Genomic DNA, 19,898 nt, shown 5'->3' with positions numbered 1-19,898 from the left:
CTATGATTGTGAATGCAGTCTGAGGTTCAAATTTTCTTCCTCATGAAATGTGATAACACAAAATCTCTCCTTGAAAAAAATATTTGAGGAATCTAATGAAGCATGTCTGAATCTTTTTTCTGCCCCCAAGTACAACTGCTTCAGTGCCCTTGAATTTCCCATTTTCTTTGTGCAGAATGACCTACTCTTGCCCATCACAGGCCTTCTCACTTAGAACTTGGTTTTAAACCTATTTCAGCGGAGAAGCCTCCTTGTTTACCACAGTTTTACATCCGATTACTTCTTTATGCCGTCCATTCTCACAGCGTTTTGACAGTTGTTATTTCTGACATGCTTGTGAACTCGTGACCCATTGTCATCTGTTGCCTGTCTCCTCTTCTAGTTGATCACACGGTTCTTCAAGGGCAGAGATCGCATTATTCCATACTGTTGCCTACGCAGAGCTGTGTGTGGAAATTCTAAATAAATACTGACCACTGTCCTTGGACCCTAAAACTTCACCGTTATGAAATTCGTTATGATGACCTTTTCTGAATCCTTTCTTAGGAAATCTTTTCCCTTGAAACATCAGAATGTTAACAAATATGTGTGTGGGTCTGGTTGAAGGGTACAGAAGCTTTCTTGGAATTATTCTTACAAATTTTCTCTTAAGTTTAAAATTATTATCATTAAAAAGTTATGAATTTTAAACAAAGACCCTTTTGGAATAGACTTATTAATAACTTATTCCCATGTTTAAAGACTATTAGGGTGTTTTATGGTTGAATTCTCAAGATTAATTTAACAAAAATCTATGTTTACTTATACATTACTTCTTATTTCTTATTCATTGATTCATTGTATAATACACTTGTGACTTGATAATGAGAGTGAGCAGGTAAGTATCAAAGATAAATCTGTTCTTTTTTGTCTTTTTTCTCTTACCCTCTGGAGTCTTATGAGGTCGCCATAAATGTTAATTGATAAAATATTTAGCTATCATCTCAGTTTTAGAGGGTTATAGAGGGTTCTAAATGTGAGTATGTGCTAGAATATATTATTTTTTATGACTTAACGATAAGCCTGACCTATTAATGCTCACAGATACTCAATTTATGTAATGATGTTAAACTCAAAACATACCCAGGCTATGCACTCGAGAAGGTAACAGTTTTAGACAAAGAGCAAAGGAGGCTTGAAATGAACCTTGTTTTAGCAGGTCTAAAGCAAACCTGTTTTAGAGTTTAATAATGTCTTCCAATACATTTTATTCTGGGATATATTCTTACATAGCCAAAAAACTCTTCTCATTATTTAATGAATATTCAAATTGTGGAAGAAATACATGTAAATAGAGATGTTTAAAATCTTTCTGAATAAAAATAACTAAGCACAGGATTACTTGTCTTATGGCAACCAGCATCAAGAAAGAAAGGTTGCTGACTAAAATACATTATAACACGAATGGTAAATGCTTCTCAAAACTAATTTAATGTTGCTAAAATAATCCATTTTGTCTCATAAGAAATATTAAAGAGGACATTTTTTAAGAGCCTATTAAAATCTATCTAAAGATAAACACATGCATTTGTTTATGTTTTGGATGTTTCACATTATGGTAGTTTGCATGATTTTTCACTCCCTTGCTTCTTTGTTACATGCTGTTAATTTTAAAACGTTCTCTTCACTTTGTTAAAAAAAAATCCATGGCTTTGTTTTGGGCACCATATAGGTAGATGATTTTTAGAGACTTAGTACCATTTGCTGAGTATTTCTGAGGCAAAAGAATTTTAATTTTCCTTTGGGTTTTTGTATTAATGACTCTCTTTTTGTGTGAGTGGACAGTTAAAATGAAAACTTATTTGGAAATAGAAAGATATTTGTTGAAGAAAATGAATGTGGAAAAGCACCTGAAATTATAAAATAAATGTTCTGGTGGCATGGTGGTGGTGGTAGACACGTGTGCGTAAGAACGATGGAATAAGGACCCTGGCAAGTATGTGCTCTGTGTGCAAGGGGTGTATGTAGAACTGCTTACACGACACATTCTGTGGTTGTACTTGCTTTGTGTCTCAACACAGCTGGATGCAGGGCCGTGGTAATATTTCATGAAGGTGAAGAAGTTTATTCTGTATTTGGTTTAAGGTGAATTTGGGTACATTTTGATAAAGCATAGTTTGGAAGCACAATGGAAGATGAAGATTAATTTCTGAGAGTATGCTATGATACATGCCATTTCTGGTAAGAATGGATGATCACTTGCATTTATGGATTTATGTTTCACTGCCCTGCTGCAAGGCAGTTAGGTTTTTCTCCTCAGCAGAGGACTACTGGCAAGAGAAAACCTGATCTTTTGGAGACAAAAGCTCCTGGAGAGCTGAGCGGTCCAGGTCATAGAGGGTCTTGTATGACTTGCTAAGTATTTCATATTTTAACCTGGTGGCAATGGGGAAAAGTCCTTAAAGCATATTAAGCAAGGGAGTGTTGCAGTGGGATTTGTATTTTATAGGAATCTAGCCAATGGCTTTATGGAGAGTGGGTTTGAACTGGGCAAGACTGACAGCCGAGCAGTCCGTTAGGATACTCTATCCATCTGGTCAGAGGTGATAATGACTAGAAAGGAGGCAGTGACAGGGGGAATAGACCTAATGGCTTGATAGTATGGGTAGACTAAGGGCGGGGGAAGGGGTACTAACAAAGAAGATTGCCAGGTGGTGTTAGAATCTGAGATTGGGAATATAGGAGAAGAAGTCAGGGCAGCAGTGCAAGTTAGTGCAGAGTGTGATGTGATGGTAAATTCCATTTTGACTATGATGAAATGAGGCATCTGAGTAACATCCAGGAGGAGATGCCTGCTATGCAGTTGTCACTGTGGATCTGATTCAGATGAGAGAATTTGGCCAAAGATGCAGAAACATTTTTTTTTTTTTTTTTGCTTTTGAATAAAAGTCTATTATTGACTTCCCAGTCAGTTTATCTATTCATTCAAATGCATTTATTCTGAATTTTCATGCCCATATTCTAAGATATTATTATCATTTTAATTATATTTCAAAATACAAGCTTTACATTTTATCAGTGCCAGTTAATTAACATGCTTCGATTCTTTCCTGGGTAAAATTCTGTTGCCCTGTTGTCTTTCTGGGGTTGCTGTTTTTGCTCTCTGCTTTGGGATTATTATGTTTTCATCTCCTGTGTTCGCTTTCAGCCTAATTTTTATCCTCTTTTCCATAGGTGCAGACTTTAATTATTTAGATTGTTTCAGATTTTCCCCCATACCCAGCTCCATACCCAGCATAGTGTTTGGGGGGTATTACCTGTACTGTGGAAACTTCACCTGCTGGTTTAGGGACAGGAATTACAACTTTCTTTTTTATTTTTTTGATAACAACATTATTGGAATTTCGCATACCATACAATCCATCCATTTAAGTTGTACAATTGAGTTGTTTTTACTATATTCTCAAGGTAGTGCAACCATCACCATAATCAAATTAGAACATTTTTGTCACCTCAAAGAGAAACCCTGTACCTCTTGGCTATCAATCCCCTATTGCCAATTCTCCAACCCCTAAATAATCACTGATCTACTTCCTGTTTCTATACATTTGCCAAATAAATTGCTGTTTTTAATCACATCATTCATTGATGACCTCTTCCAATTTGGGCTTTATGTAGATATTTTGACATCATTAGCCTATCCAGAGGGAGGCAGTATAGGTTCTCAGTATAGAGCTGCAGGGAAAAAGTAGACAAGCAGAAACCCACAAAAACACTGTTTGATAAACACAACTCTATAAGACCCAATTTAGGGCTTTAAGTCATGCTAAAATTGAAGGACTGAGAAGGCAGGAAAAGTAAAGAAGAGAAACAAATATTTTTAAATGCTGCATTTCTTTTAAAGAATCATGACAATAGTAGAGAAAGGTGAAAATGCAGACTTACCCAGGTTATTAATTTGAGCAGGACACTGATAATGGGAAACCTCTGGGTTCTATTTCTGTTTGTGCCCTTTGGCCCAGTCATTTAATCATTCTGGGTTATTTTGCTTATTTCCTAACAGTACTTTACCCCAATTGATATTTATAATGGTATTCAAGCTGAAGTAGAAAATTTATCTGAAATGTATACATATAAACATAAAACCCCAAAATTCTGTACTGCGTTTTTCTATCTATATGATATATATCTATATATCTATATCTATATATATATCTCTCTCTATATATATACTGTCTTATATTTCTTACTCATAAAAGTAAAACAGCATTATGGCAAATAAAATGAGATGAAGATTCTGTCTAAGGGGAAATGTGATAATTTGGAATGTTAATAGTCAATTACAGACTTTGTTTTTTTCTAACCTTACTGTTTAATTAGAGGAGTCTTAACCTAACATTGTAAGTTCGATTTCTGATGGCTTTCGTCCTAAGCAGGCATCTGAGAGCCTGTAGATGACTCTGCTTTTAGGGTATCTTAGGTAAAGCCACATACCCCCTGCAGGTATTTTTTGTTTTGTTTTAGATGATCTTGTTCTGAGACCTGTGTGGAGGTGATTTATTAGCACTGAGCATCTGGGCTGATATCATTAGAGTCCAGTACCCTTCTTTTCTGCTCAAGATTTGTAATGGGCTCTATTCACTCATCCCACAGAACACAGCCAGAGCTGCATTTAGTCGGGGAGCGAACCCATCCCTCTTTAGAATGAGAGAGTGAATGCCACTCGATCGTTTAATATAAGCCCGCTACAAGGCATGCATCTTGGTGATGTGTTGAATCTCTGCTCCCAGGGGATGTCTGCTTTGTATCTGCAGCTTTAATGTTTCACTTAATATCCTTTTTGGCTACTCCTCGCCCGCAGCAGGCAGCGTTTTGGCTGCCCAGCAACTTGCTTCATTGTCTGGCCGTGCCGGGCTGAGCAAGTACTGGCTGTGAGCATCTGCTGGGGGCTTTCTGGGTGGCGTTTGTGTATGTTTTTTAAATTGAGAAGAAGTTGAAGGAATACCAGCCTTCATTTGCCTGGCACCTAAGTCCCCTGTATCTTTCAAATGCTTTCCTGGAAACGAGCATGCTCAGAGAACTGGCAAATCATTGTCCAGTGACCGGGAGGAAATGATCATTGCTCTTCATTTATAATGCAAATTCTGAGGTGTCTGCAGAAGTGTGGTAAACTTAAAATGATGGCTGTGGTGAGAACGTCTCTGCAGAAAGTTGTGGTTTTGTTACATCGTTTACAAAGGATGGCAGTTTCTTCTCCTCGATATCAGAAGCTCTGTAAGGTAACTGAGTGATTGAAAATGAGGATCTCTGGTGTCAGACAATTCTACTGCTTCTCAGGATCTAAAATCTAATCTTTCAGGGTTCTTATCAAGGAAAGATTCCTTTTCTTAGTGACTGACTGTGAAAGCCATTAAAGTGAATTGCTTAATTAAATTTTGTTTAAGAATCAGGAAAAGTACTATTTTAGTGCATATTTTATTTTGCAATTGACAAAATCTTGTTTTTTTGAGAAGGGCTAGTGAACTGTTGAGAGAAAATACAGCAAAACTACATTCTTTAAGACCTGTTACCTCTGAGATACTTGTGGTCTTAATAGTAAATGGCAAATTAATCTTAAGTAAATGTCAGTAAATTTTTAAAAAGTTTAAAATAATCTTTGAGTAGGTTACTTAAAAACTGTTCCTCTCTCTATAGTTAATTGTTTATCAATTTCAAAAAATTAAAACACAGTTTAGAAACTACTGGACTTCATCTTATGGTAAAATATTCCCCATATTCTTGAATCTTCATATACTATAGTTAAACGTGAAGAACTGAATTTTATTTGGGCAGGTGGATTAAGTACACTCTCAGAAGGCAACTTGTTTGACAGTTGCAAATTTCAAATACTACGTCATCCTAAACATAAACCACTGAATGAGCTCCTATATTTTTTTTAAAAGTTAGCTATTATATTTTTGATCATGGTTTTGTTTTATTTAAACTAGGTGCATACTATCTCATTACTTTTGTCAGAAATTGGAGTGATTTAAGAAGGGAAGGGAGGAATTATAACCGGAATGTTAAAGCAATTTATCCAGCACTGCAGTACAATATTCTTCCTTGATTTCATGTTCTTAGTACCATTCGCAAGAATGTATCTTGTTGCCCTATTAGCTGCCCAAACTCATTTGTAATTGGAACAACTGTCTCTAGGACAATGTTATTTTTCTGATGTTATAAAATAGTACATGTCTGAGCACCTAGATCCTGCTTATTATATGGCAGTGGATTAGAGGGGAAAAGCAGAATTTTTATTAACTCTATCATATATTCTTATTTCTTACAGTTTGGTCAATTAAATGTATTTCTGTCTGGAATCTTTTTTTTTTTTCTGGAAAGTTTTAGGAGACAGATTAAGGTAGTGGGCATTCTTTGCAGAGATACTTAGAAGTGTTTTCATTTGCATAAGAAGTTAATTAAAACTTAATACAACTTAATTTATTCATTTGTAAGAATTCATAAATTATTTATTTTAATATGTTGTGTTTTGGTGCACTTCAGAGAATAAATTTATTCTGGTAAAATGTTTATGTAGTTCATGAACAAGCAGTTTTGATAATAGAGAAGAAAAGCTCATTCGCTAATGCATGTCATTTTATCCTTTTAATCTACAGGTATGAATATATAAAACATCCTGTTTTATTAGCTGGATCATTTTTCTGATCCATTTGTATGCATACTTTCACAAAATTAGGTATTTTCCTCAAGTCATGTGACCAAGGTATTAAGATAGTCTAAGGTGAAAAGCGGAAGTTCAAATACTGGAGAAGTTTGCTTAATTAGTTTCATAATCATAACCCAGATTAACACAAGTTAAGTTAATGAAGTCATTGAATAAGTTAATTCCCAACAGAAATACTCTTTGGGCAGACTTCTTGAGATTATAATTTCCTACAGAAACCATTAAATTTAAATGTTTGGCATTAAATGTTACTTTTTTCTCTTAGAAAATAAAAATTTGTATTATTCTCAGTTAAGATGTTATCTTTCACATTTCTTTTCTCAAAAGCAAGATTTACAACTGTCCAGATAACGAAATGAGAGATCTACAATTCCAGTACTTTCCAGCAGGTGTCAATATAAGGCAGTGATACATGAAATTTAGCTGAAGAACCAGAAATTTAAAATAGGAAGTGGCAAAATTACTATGAAATAAATATATTTTATTTGCTTGGTTATATTTTGAAAACTGATCTTAATTACTGAACTATATTAGGTCATATAACATGAATAAAAGTTTTAGTTGCAGAATTGCATATTAATTAACAGTTGCCATCTCAAATACTGACATGGGTAAAGTATCTATACCAACTGAAAGTATTTAACTGTATTTTAATTATCAGTAGGTCTATGTGTAATACTTAAAAGTTTAAATAAGTTTGCTATTCATTTACTTTAAGACACTATAAATTCTTTTCCCCTTAAATTTTAAATGCTATCATGACTTTATCTCTCCCTATACCTTCTACATTCTCTAAATTTAGTTTCTTAGAAAGAAAATGCTAAAGGTTCAGTGTTTCTTCATAAAAAGATAGAGGCAGTCTATTGTAAATACATTTACAGACTGAAATGAATGGGAAAAAGTATTAGGAGACATGACTATTTTAAATTCATATTTGCCTTTTGAAATGCAGTGTCTGTTAATATTTTATCCCCTTTTTTATTCCTCTTATAGGATCTCTGCTTTTACATATTATATGGAAATTCAGTCTTTCATCAGACTTTTTCCTCTGTGATACCTTATCTTTCTTTGCTTATGTTCATACATCTTTCATCTATAGGAAAATAGCTTATGAATGACACAATTGGAAATTTGTGTTGAATATTCTCATTTTGTGTTTTTTTCCTGTACGTTTTGAAGATTAGAGAGGAATGAAAAGAGGCACTTGGAATTTATAGCTCTTGGAGTTAAAATATCCTTTTCCCCTTCTCTTAACCTATTTACACTTTCACTTGTATTTTTTGCATTTAAAAATATTTCCTCCTGGTCATACATCCCATAAAATTTGACAGGGTACTGAAACATAAGTGCTGCTTACTTGAAGATATAATTAGCAGCATTGAAATTGCCCTGATGACCTAAAATCACCTTATGTTGGATGCTAATTTTTCCAGATATGGTGTTGATTGCTTAGTTCCTTTAAAATATTAATGCTATGAAAATAATTTTTCTTCTAATAGAGCACAGTAAAAGCAAAGGTGAATGTAAATAATTAAAAAATAAAGTTGACTTTTAATTTGTTTTCACTGTTATCTGATTATTTTCGGATATTTCATCACTAAATCTTTGCAGAAAAGCTGAATAAATTTATGTTTTATAAGTGCCGTTCTTTTCCTTAGTGCCAATTTTCATAAAATATTTATTAATTGAGGACATGGTAAAAGCAGCTTTTTGTAAAGTAGATTGAGATATGAGCCATTATAGAAAAATGAGAAAAATATAAAATTAGTGTTATAAATTGAATTCCTCATGATTTAAGCATTTAAAAATTTTTGATTTAAGTAATATAACTTCTATTTGCCTGCATATATATATATGTAATTCACTTTAGCTTACATGGTTTTGATCACCTCCAAACCTTTTGATCAAGTAGTCCTATCAGTAAAAATACTTTAAATATATGTGTGTGTACATATATATATATTCATATAAAAATTATACATATATGCCATGGTAAGATTCCATGTTAAATATTAGTAGAGTGTAATTTTGTTCTTACTTTCTACTGTTCTCTTCTTGCACCCCAGTTGGTAGTCTTTTTCTCTCTATGTGGTATATACACACATTTTGGTGCTACTGATTCATCCGTACAGTGAAACTCTGACTATTCTTAACCTAGTCTACTGGAGCACTCAGGCTTTCAGAACAGTGCTGATCTCAATGTCATCCCTGAAAAACCATGTCTCCTGTGGTATCAGAGCAGCTGCCTCTGAGCACTCTGTGAACAGAGACCAGAAGATTCTACCCAGCAATCTGATTGATGGGTGATGTCTACAAAAGTCTTGCTCTGTGTGTGTGTGTGTGTGTGTGTGTGTGTGTGTGTGTGTGTGTGTGTGTGTGTTCGCGTGTAGACAACAAAGAGCTATGTGGAGGCTTATGGTGCCGAAAAGCAAAGGTATATGATGACGAAGGCACATCATCTCTGAACAGATTTTCAGATTCACTGAAGAAGTATGTTTACATACCACTTTTCATCTACGTGTGTGGGTCCCCTTTATTTAGAGGTAGTTAAGGTTGATTATGTGTTTTTAAAGAAGACACAGAGTGGAATGGTGTTCTTCAAATGATTTACACCCCATATAGTTAAATTTTATGCTTCCTCCCCCACTTTCCCTCCCTTTTTTTTTCTTGGAAAATTCTGCGTTCCTTGAATAATTAAATCCTCGAGTGTTCTAGGGCAATGGAACTTTACTTTGTCATGTTCTGAGTATTGAGATGTATATATTTGAAAGTCAACTCTCAGATTCCCTCAGTTTCTTTCCGTAATCAAATCACACACATATTGTTTGAACCATAGGAAAGGTCAGAGGTCTCTTGCCTGGAGGTAGAGCTCCAGTTGATCACATGAGCACTGTCTCTTCTTGGCTGTGTGAGAAACACGGTTCGGTTAGTTCAAAACATTTGTGAAGCCTGAGGTATTTAATGGAAAAAAGTGCCAAATGTGGAAGGATTTGCCTACATCTCACCCGTCTCCATCGATGTCCTGGGTATGTTGCCTCAGGGCTGTATGGACACCTGGGCAGATTACTTACCTTACTTTCGCTCTGTTTCTGTGCTTTTTCAATGGGTTGAGATTACAGCTGAAAGTGAGGCAGGTCAAGAGAGACAGTACCTACATCCCTACTTGCCATCAGATGTTATCCTGTGGCTTCCAAAAGCAGCAGCACTCTTTACATGACTCCCTGATCTCTGTTTTGCCACAGCTCCCCAAGTCAACGTATATCTTAAAATTATTTTTTGAAAGTTACCAAATTAACATTTTGTTAATCAGAAAACTCATGCTATCAATGACTTTTAGCTAAAAGCAGTATAATCAGATATGATGTAATGGTTTTCCAATTAACTAAAAAAAATTGAAACCATTCTACAGGATTGCATTTTAAATAGCTTTTTAACAACCAAGATATCATTATTTGTGTAAGTCTAGATATGTAATCTACAGATCAGGGACAGTCATTCTGACAGTGTTGGAATAGCGTTATGGATATGGATAAAAGGTCTCCTTTACTTTTAGAGTATCTAAATTTGATAATTTGTGACTAAAATATTGATGATTTGTGTTTATGTAGGGTTAATGTTTATTAAATTTCAAGAGGAAATTTCCAAGCGGGATGCACTGCTAGATTTTAAATGTACAGACATTATCCACTCCCTTTACTAGTGACTGTGAACACTTCCAGCTTCTCTTAGTATATTTGGTAGTTTATTTTTAGCCCTTTAAAATAAGCAATTAATAGAACTCCTGTCATAGAGATAGGAAGATATAGAAAATTTCATGCTATGGTAGCTTTCTCAGTTTCACAAAGTTTATTCATTTCTGGGCAAGGTAAAATGAGTCCAAATAATTGAAATCGGAAAGCATATGAAGTGCATCAGAGGGTTCCTTTTCATTTTTCTTCTTCTAGTTTGTTCAGTTCTGTGGAATTCTAGATTAATTTATAAAAAAACTCACTTATAAAAGCAGACAGAACCTTTTAATGCTTAATAAATAATAGGCTGATATGAAAGTAGATCTAGATAAAGCTTGAGCAAGAATTTTGGAAAAACATCAAATGGAAGAACACACTGAACTGTTTCCACAATAGACTATTTTACTTTTGCTTTAAGAAAATTGAAAGAGAAGTGGTTAAACACAGCAATAAAATAACTGCAAGCTTCCGTGACTGAAAAAAGTCTTGCTACTACTGATGTAATTTCTTTTTATTTTTAGAGCGTTTTAGAATTTCCAGAGTATTTTCTCATGTATTTTCTCATCAATACATATGGTATTAGTTAATAATTACATGATTATCCTTAAGAGCTAGGTCGGTAAGAAATTTGTCAATATTCCCATTTAACAAGTGGAGAAGCAGATTTTGTAATTTGGCAGGTTAAGAAATACGTCAGTAATTGCTCAGCTAGTATGTGGCACAACTTGAACTAAACATAGGTTTCTGGATTCCAGATTCAATGTCTCTTTACACTTAATTTCAGATAGCTTTAGGAATTATACTGGACTAAAATGAGCTATGCATCTATCGAAGGTATAGAAAGAGAAATCACATTAAGTAAGTAGTAGGTGTTTAATTCTAAATTATCTTTATGTACATTTCATTTTCAATTATCTTTATGTAAATTTGTAACAGCATCCTTTAGAGTCATGAGCTATAGAATCCTGGAGCAAGGGATGTTGGAAACCATTTGATTCATCCATTTCATTTTACAGATGAGGAAATAGATCATCTATAATGGATATTTTATTGCTGCTAGTTTTGTGAGGTGGGGATATACTTGTTTTCTCCTAGAAGTTTAAGCAAAATGAAATATGTTCTTTTCAAAACTATTTTGATATATGAGTTCTGGCTATATAATTTTAAGAGAACAAAGACTTTGTTCTAGTTTAAATTTGTACATTGGATGCTTTTTTAATGGGCTCATTCTGTAGATTTGAGAAGATGGATTCGTTCATTTTAATGCAAATTTTAGCATAGTTTTAGTTTTTGATTCATAATTTAGAGCTTCTGTACCAAAAGTATTGAATTATGTATTCACTGAGCCTACTTTTCTATACTCAAATATAGTTTTTTTTTAATTATTATATTTAAAAGGGCATAATAGCTCCTTAAAAATTAAATTAAAAAGCCAACTAATTTTCTAGACTGGATTTTTCTAATAAAAATTTTGTCTTTTTTTTTTTGCAATTCAACTCAAAGATCATGAATTGAATGGCTGTCATGTGCCACAGGTACATGGTAAGCAGCATAAACATAAACGCCATGTTGGATTTTCCATGAAAAACAAGGAATTCAAATAACTTGTTCTGAAGCATTTTAATGGTTAAGAGAGTTGATGCTAGTCTAGAATTAGACTGTGTGAATTCACATAATCCTGGCTTTGCTACTTACCAATGAGGTGACATTGGGCAAGTCATTTAGCATCTCTGTGTCTCAGCTTCCTTTTCAGAAAATGGAGTTGGAATTAGTCTCTCTCTTTCGAAGGGTGGTTGTGAGAATTTTAAAAGTTAAAAGTTTTATCATTTATAAACTGTTAAAAGAGAGCCTGGCACATAATAAATACCATGTGTGTTGGTTACTCAGAGTTGATTATTATCACTATTACCATGATTGTTCTCACCCATTGATGGTGTGTGGATCAAACGAGATGATCCACGTGATGTGCCCAGCATAGTGCCTTGAACATAGAGATTTCCTAATGTCTCTGGGCGTTGGGGTGTTATCATCGTCCTTATTATCCTTATTGTTGAAGGAACCTTTAGATCTTAACAAAGGGGTTCACATTGCAGTTGTCCAGAGAACTTTTCCAAAAGCTTCATGCTCCAGAGATTTTGACTTGCTGGGTCTGAGGTGCAACTTGGTCCATCCCTGCTTTTAACAATGGGGTAGGAAAAAAATCTTTGACATTTTTCTGTGGTTATTTTCTCTGTTTGAGATTCACCTTGAAGAAGTGCAAGAAGAAGCTTCCCTTGACCAATAAGCTAGTGACAGAAACTCTTACAAGATGAGTATTCCCCAGTTTATCAGGGCTCTTCTAGATTATTGATTAGACTCCTAGACGGCAGCTCAAAATCTAGTTAGCACACAGTGAAACTGATGTAATCCTGATTTCTATAAAACATTATATTAACAAGAAGTCCTGTTCCATTCCTGGAAACTGAACAAAGCAAAGGAAAGGTTATCTTTACTGTGACTGATACAGAAGGAAACAAACATGCTTGCTTAGAAGAGAATGGAAAGAAATACAGAGACTCTTAAATGTATTCTCAACACTTTTAAGGATTATTTTGATGCCATCAATTCTGGGTCTAAGTTTACCCCCAAAACATCTGAATTTACTGTTCTTGGTATAGGTATACTATTATTTGTAACCTTTTATGTAAAGCTCTTGATACTTGGATAAAAAACAATGCAGGATAAGTTGTTTTACTTTTCTCAGGGCACTCTTTGCAAGAGTTTAAAGAGATAGAGGAAAAGGGAACTTTTTTTGGTGGAAAAAACATTATCTAAGATCATATTTACTCAGGGTTCAGAATTTTAAAAGACCAAGATGTGTGTGCACCTACTGACATCCCTCATGCCAGTATGATTGTGATATGGAAGCACGGGAAGTATTGTTTGCCATTAGGTTTCCTTTGGAATTCTATAGCCTTCCTTTCAAACTTTACACACCATTAATGTTTTTCCATGCCATTAAACATTTTGTTATATTGTGATTTTTTTAAATAGTGTAAATAAAAATTCTATTGAATGGCTGCAGGATAATTTATTTAAGGGATTCATTATGGTTAGATAATTAGGTTATTACCAATGTTCTCATGATAAATAATTCTGTGATGAACATTGTCATAAATCATTGAGACCATCCTGATTATCTCCTGGATATGTTTTTAGAATAGAATAACTGGATCAATTGGACATTTAATGATGTTTGCTATATATTGCCAGATTTCCCTCTTGCAAGGTAATAGGTATTTACATGCCCACTAGCAGCTTGAATGCTAATTTCCTGTATCTTCCCAGAAAATACGTGATATCAATTAAAAATATTTTATGAAATTGTTAGATGAAAAATCAAACCATGTTGTAGAATATAAACTAAAATATAGTGATGTTAACTGATTTGCTGAATTGTGGGAACAAGTAGTCTGTTCCAAACTCTCTGAATTCCAGATACTGGGCTGGGAACCCAAACACTGTAATGTCTAAAATGGGATGTGAGAAATATCATATAATAAAGTTAAAAGCTGTTTGAACACAGAAGAAAGAGAGTATATTTTAACTTGAAAATGTAAGAGAAGAGTTTAGAGAAAAGGTAATACCTAATAGGGATCTTGAGAATAGGGAGAGTTGAATAGTGTAGAGAATTCTGGGAATAGACAACTCAGTGAGCAAAGACATAGGGCACAGAAGTGTGCTCTTTGTATTCAGAGAACACTGGGTACTTGTTTACCAGAAGTGGCTATGAAAATCACTCATTAACATTTTCATCTCAATAAAAAAAATTACTTTTTGATTGCCAGCTATGTATGTCAGATCGTTGACTTTTGACTGTTTCCAAAATTTAGACCAGTTTTAATGAAAAAATGTTTGTGAATATTGGAGATATTCAAACATGGAGAGCGTTTTCAAGAAAGAATTCTAAAATGAAAAATTATATAATACTCATATCTTTGAAATAAGAACATAGTTCTTTTGAATGTCTTCTTTAAATGGAACAACCTTCCTTTGGATGTAAGTCATTTTGGTATGATAGTGACAAAAAAAGTTATGCTTTTACTTGTAACTCAATTGATGAGAGAATGACAAAATTTTTCAAGCAAAAATGAAAATAATTCACAGTAGCAGTCTATCTAGTATTAATCTAAATTATAGATTTAAAAAACTTTAGAGTACATAGAAATCGTAGAAATTATTTAACCAGTTTTCTCATTTTATGTATGAGGAAACAATGCCTTAATATTTATGTAGAGCTTTATTCTTAATGTGCTTTAATATTTTATGCTGCGCAAGGTCACACAGCCAAGTGATACTTGGCTACATATTTAAGTTTCCAGGAGATTACTCTAGTGTCCATTACATTTTATGTGTTCTTATTTTTATAGAATTTATATTTAACTTTGCCTAGTATTAAAATTCACTGTGGGGCTTCACTGGTGGCGCAGTGGTTGAGAATCTGCCTGCCAATGCAGGAGACACGGGTTCGGGCCCTGGTCTGGGAAGATCCCACATGCCACGGAGCAACTAAGCCCGTGAGCCACTATTACTGAGCCTGCGCGTCTGGAGCCTGTGCTCCGCAACAAGAGAGGCTGTGATAGTGAGAGGCCTGCGCACTGCGATGAAGAGTGGACCCCGCTTACCACAACTAGAGAAAGCCCTCGCACAGAAACGAAGACCCAACACAGCCAAAAAATAAATTAATTAAAAAAAAAAAAATATTCACTGTGTATTTCTCTGTTTCACCTTCTGAATTATTGTCAATTTCTTGAATTTGGGGCCATATCTTATTTTAAAAGAGTGTTTTGAACAGAGCAAGTATTTATAAATATTGAATAAATAACCCAAATTTCAATTTTTCCTTAGATTTACAATGTTATGATGATAAGTAAAAATGCTATACTTTGACTCCTTTTTTTTTAAAATAGCTTTATTGAGATGTACAGTAATTCACATATAATTCACTCGAAGTGTACAATTCAGTGTTTTTTAGCATATTCACAGGGTTGTGCAACTATTACTGTAATGAAATTTTAGAACATTTTTGTCCTCCCCCCAAAAAAGAAACCCCCTACCCATGAGAATTCTTTATTTCCTCCCCTCCATTCTCCCAGCCCTAGGCAACCACTAGTCTACTTTCTGTCTTTACTGCTTTTTAACATTAGATTGGGAGTAAGAGTTTGAAACCATAAATGTTAGGTAAAAAGGGTGGAAAAATATTTCAAATTCATTATAAATTTACTACTTTATCTTATAGAATTTGATAGTTTTGGGGGGTGTTAATTATTAATAATAATTAGGACAGCTTTTGTTAAATAATTTGTAAACTTTATAGCACTTTTTGCTAAATAATTTGTAAACTTTAATTTGTGAACTATAAAATGTGTAATTTGTTTTTCATGTTAGTTCTTTAGAGTACAGTAAAAGTGAAGTATCATGACAAAAATGCTGAATTTGGAATCAGAAGACCTCAGTTTGATTGTTTTATTTGCTGTTTGATCTATTGTGATGCTCGAGTGCTGTATCAGTCCTCAGTTTCTAGACAGTGGGAGTAATATGCATTCCATTTACTTTAGAAAGGTAGTATAGGATCGATAAGTTAATGTTTATGAATTTGCTGTACAGGGCTAGAGTATTACTAAATGGAAATATTAAAATTTCTGTAATTTCTTATTCTGTGAGCAAACAAAAACAATGACAGTATTTATTCACATGCTTCACTACTGTTGACTGCTGGAATCATTTTTGAAATAGTGAAAGAACATGCTAGATAAAAGCTTCTATTTGTCTCAACTCAGGCGGCAGAATGTTGAATACCAACCACCCCATATCTTTCTGCAATGCAGTGTCATTTCATTTTTCTTCTTTTCTAGAGCACCAAGCCAGCTTCCATATTAAGATACATTCTCTGCCAGCAAAATCATACTATTTCCAAACAACTTAGATTCACATTGGAGCTACATGAAAGGGACCATGTCTTCTGAGCAGGACTAATGGCCCCTGAGGCATCAGTTATCTAGTCAAAAGAAATATTCTGAAATTTCAATTTAATCCAGAATTAGGGCAGCCATAATTTTTATAATCTATACATTATTTATCTCAGATGCTGGTGGGCACAGGTAAGATTTGGGGAGGCTTGAGGAAGATCTTTCTTGAATTTCAATAACTAAACTTTCTGATGATTCTCAGATGATTTTTGCCTAATCTCTATTTAGAGAGTGAGGTTTTGATAGGTACTGAATAACTTGAATTAATGACTGTAATGACTGAGTGCTATTTTGCATTAATATTTGAAGCAAATCCTAGGTTGCTTCATTACATAGTCTGTCATTGTGGGAGATACGTGGTATGGTGGTAAACAGAGGGCAACATTTGCTCTTTTTGAAGTAATTGCTTCTAATGGAAGCCTAATGACCTATTATGCTTATTTATAAAAGCTGAGCAGCAAATCTTGATAGGAAGCTATTGAAAGATTGGAGAAATTATAATGTAAACCAAAATCTCAGGAAGTCTCATGTGGTTGAGAATCTACATTTTATGACAATTAAATAGTTCAATAATTTACTTGTGCCAAATGTCACCCTCGCTTTAAATCTGGAGTGATTTCTAGAAGTGCATCCATAGGACTGAGCGTTGGGGTAGAGGGCTGCTTCTGACCAGCTGTCTTGCACCTTTTAGGGGTTTTAAGGTTTCTCTGAATTTCATATGAAGATTGAATAAGCCAGTGAGAGAAGTTTTCCTGTGGGTATTGAAATGATAAAGCCTTGTAACCAATGGTGACATTGGATATTTTCAAGTTTAGTACCCTCATTTTTTAAAGGTGAGAAGACAGGCTTAGAGAGGTTAAGTGATTTGTCTTAGGACCTATTAATAGTGGCGATGGTTGAATTGTTTTGATAAGGGTATATTCTATTTTTGGATTTTATGGGCCTATATTATAAAAGTATATTTTATAGGTTCTTGAGATGGATTGGCAGCAAATGAATCAAGTAGTTGGTATGAATGATTTACCTGAAGATGATTCCCAATAAATAAATTTTAAAAAATATATCTCTTTAGGTAAAACACGTATGGTAACATCTTACCAGTTGTTAAATCTGGTTGTCAGTGTATGAGTGTTTATTTTGCTATTCTTTCAGCTATCCTCTATGCTTTAATATTTTCATGATAAAATGTTTCAAAAGCAGCAGCAACTCTACTATGATAATGGTTGAAAAGATTGCTTGAAGCTCTGCAGACTTAACTGTTGAGGATCTTTTAAAAAAAATCAATTGCTCTCTGTGCATTTTTCACATTTTGTTAACTTAAGACTGTGACAAATACAAAATAGCTTAAAAGTGTCTTGATTCACCTGATGATAAATATTTGCTCTGTAGCTTTTCATTCTTTTAGCTCATTTCAATTTGAATGAAAGGCATTTTAAAACTCGTTTTTCCTTTTACAAAAGCTGCATATGCCTACTGCAAAAGTTTGTGACTTCACAAGGCAGGAAATATGTAGTCTTGATACCCTCATTTATTACAGTTTACTAATTCCTATAGAGATTAGAAAGAAAATTGTCCTCTATGAAAGCATTCATTCTTTAAAATTCAGTCTAATAGAGTTTGGTTTGCACCCCTATTTAACAAGATTTTCCAAATCCTATTTGGAACTGGTAACTTTTGTTGAAGTGAATGGGGCCTTTTCATTTTGGGTGTTGACATAATGCCTTTGACTTTCACATTTGTCAAGGTTGGTAGAAGTTTATCAAGACGAAATTCTTAATTTCTTAATCCTGCTTGGGAAAGACGCATAAACTTTTATCACAAAAGCGATTTACTCCTAATAGGTTATTACAAAGACCATTCATATTTGCATCTTTTTGTTTTAATTTTCGCATTTCTTCTGAGTTGCTGTTTAAAGCTGCTGCTTTATAATTGACTTAATCACATGTGGTGTGGTTCTTTCAGGACACATGCTATTATCTTTAAGCTTTTTGTCTTTGATACCTCAATATACATAACACTTTTCACATTGCCAGATAAACTGAAGTTTCTCATCTGGTGAAAGAATGATAGAAATTGTAATATTTGAAACCTAGAGTTGCTCCTTATTTACTGAAAATTGTGTGGAACACATTTTATACTGTGCTCTAAGTCTGAATTGGAATGGCATATTCTGAGACTATAAATAACTGGAAGAGTTGGGAGATTTCAAAATGTATTTATTTATTTATAACATGTTTGTGCTCTTGATTAATTGCTCTTGATTAACCTCCCTGCTCTTTAAATTAAATCAAAATTAACAAATATTTATTGCAGTCTTGGAGAAACCTCATTAGAGGCTCAAAGCACTGTGTAAAACAGTAGAATGTTTCCTTTAATAAAAGCCAAAAATTGAAGACTGGGAATCCACCACCCCATTTCCTGATATATACCTATTTAGGACAAGTGTGTATCAGGAAATGGGGTGGTAGGTTAGGGTTGGAAGGAATTGAGGAAGGGTACTCATTTAAATATTTCTCCATGTTATATTATCTTTTGGGAGATTAAATAAAGAATTAAGGTATAGTTGACCCTCATTACCCACGGGTTCTGTATCCATGTAGCCAAAGCTCAAAAATCTTTGAAAAGAGAAATTCCAGAAATTTCCAGAAAGCAAAACTTGAATTTGTGGTGCACCCAGCAACTATTGACATAGTATTTAGAGTGTATTTACAAGTATTTACATAGCATTTACATGGTATTAGATATTATAAGTAATCTAGAGATGATTTGAAGTATGCGGGACGATGGGAGAATGTGCATAGGTTATATGCAAATACTATGCTATTTTATATAAGGGACTTGAGCATCCATGGATTTTGCTATCTCTGATGGTCCTGGAACCAATCACCTGCCAGGTACTGAGTGACGACTTTACTTCTGAAACAGTGAGGGATAGTGGAGGGAACCCTGGAGGGGGAGTGAGGGAGTTATCTTTCTGTACATAAAAGCTGTATTGAATGAAATGGGTATGTCACTTACCTTGCTGAACCTTGGTTTTTCATCTTGAAGTTGACATAAAAATTGTTTTTTAGAAAAAGCTGTGAATTATACTGTTGTCAAACACAGTAATGACAGTCAGCTTTTAAGCATGCATGTGCATGTATAGCAAACCACCTTTAATTTTGTTTGGCAAATTGAAGAAGATTTCATTAGTTTTAAAGATAGCATTTACATTTTTACTCCTGGATATATTAAAAAGAACATGCTCTTCTTGTAAAATTCAGAAAGAAAGGAGGAAGAAAATAAAACTTACCAGTTAATTCAGCTGCTCAGGGGGGAATGTTATTAACATCTTCCTCTATTTCATTTTACTTTTCTTTTCTTTGTATAAATGTATTTGTATAAAACATATTTATACAAATTTGGAATCATATTTATATCATGCCTTTTGCCTTTTTGAATATTGATTTTTCCTTTCAT

General features: G+C 34.0%; 1 protein-coding gene across 11 annotated transcripts in view; it reads left to right on the top strand.

Moving 5' to 3' along the window:
* UTRN (utrophin) overlaps positions 1–19,898 on the top strand; it is a 504,261-nt gene that overhangs the window by 263,951 nt on the left and 220,412 nt on the right. The window contains exon 1 of one of the 11 annotated variants that reach the window (XM_036870978.1): positions 4,859–5,258. The exons of the other annotated variants lie outside the window; for them this stretch is intronic. Within the exon in view, the coding sequence (XP_036726873.1) occupies positions 5,115–5,258 (144 nt within the window). The 5' untranslated portion in view covers positions 4,859–5,114. Of the gene's footprint in view, positions 1–4,858; positions 5,259–19,898 lie in introns of those variants that run through there. 11 annotated transcript variants of the gene reach the window in all.

This window comes from Balaenoptera musculus, chromosome 12 (assembly GCF_009873245.2).
Source record: "Balaenoptera musculus isolate JJ_BM4_2016_0621 chromosome 12, mBalMus1.pri.v3, whole genome shotgun sequence".
In the NCBI taxonomy this organism is placed as follows: domain Eukaryota; kingdom Metazoa; phylum Chordata; class Mammalia; order Artiodactyla; family Balaenopteridae; genus Balaenoptera; species Balaenoptera musculus.
This window is presented reverse-complemented; position numbering and strand designations above follow the sequence as displayed.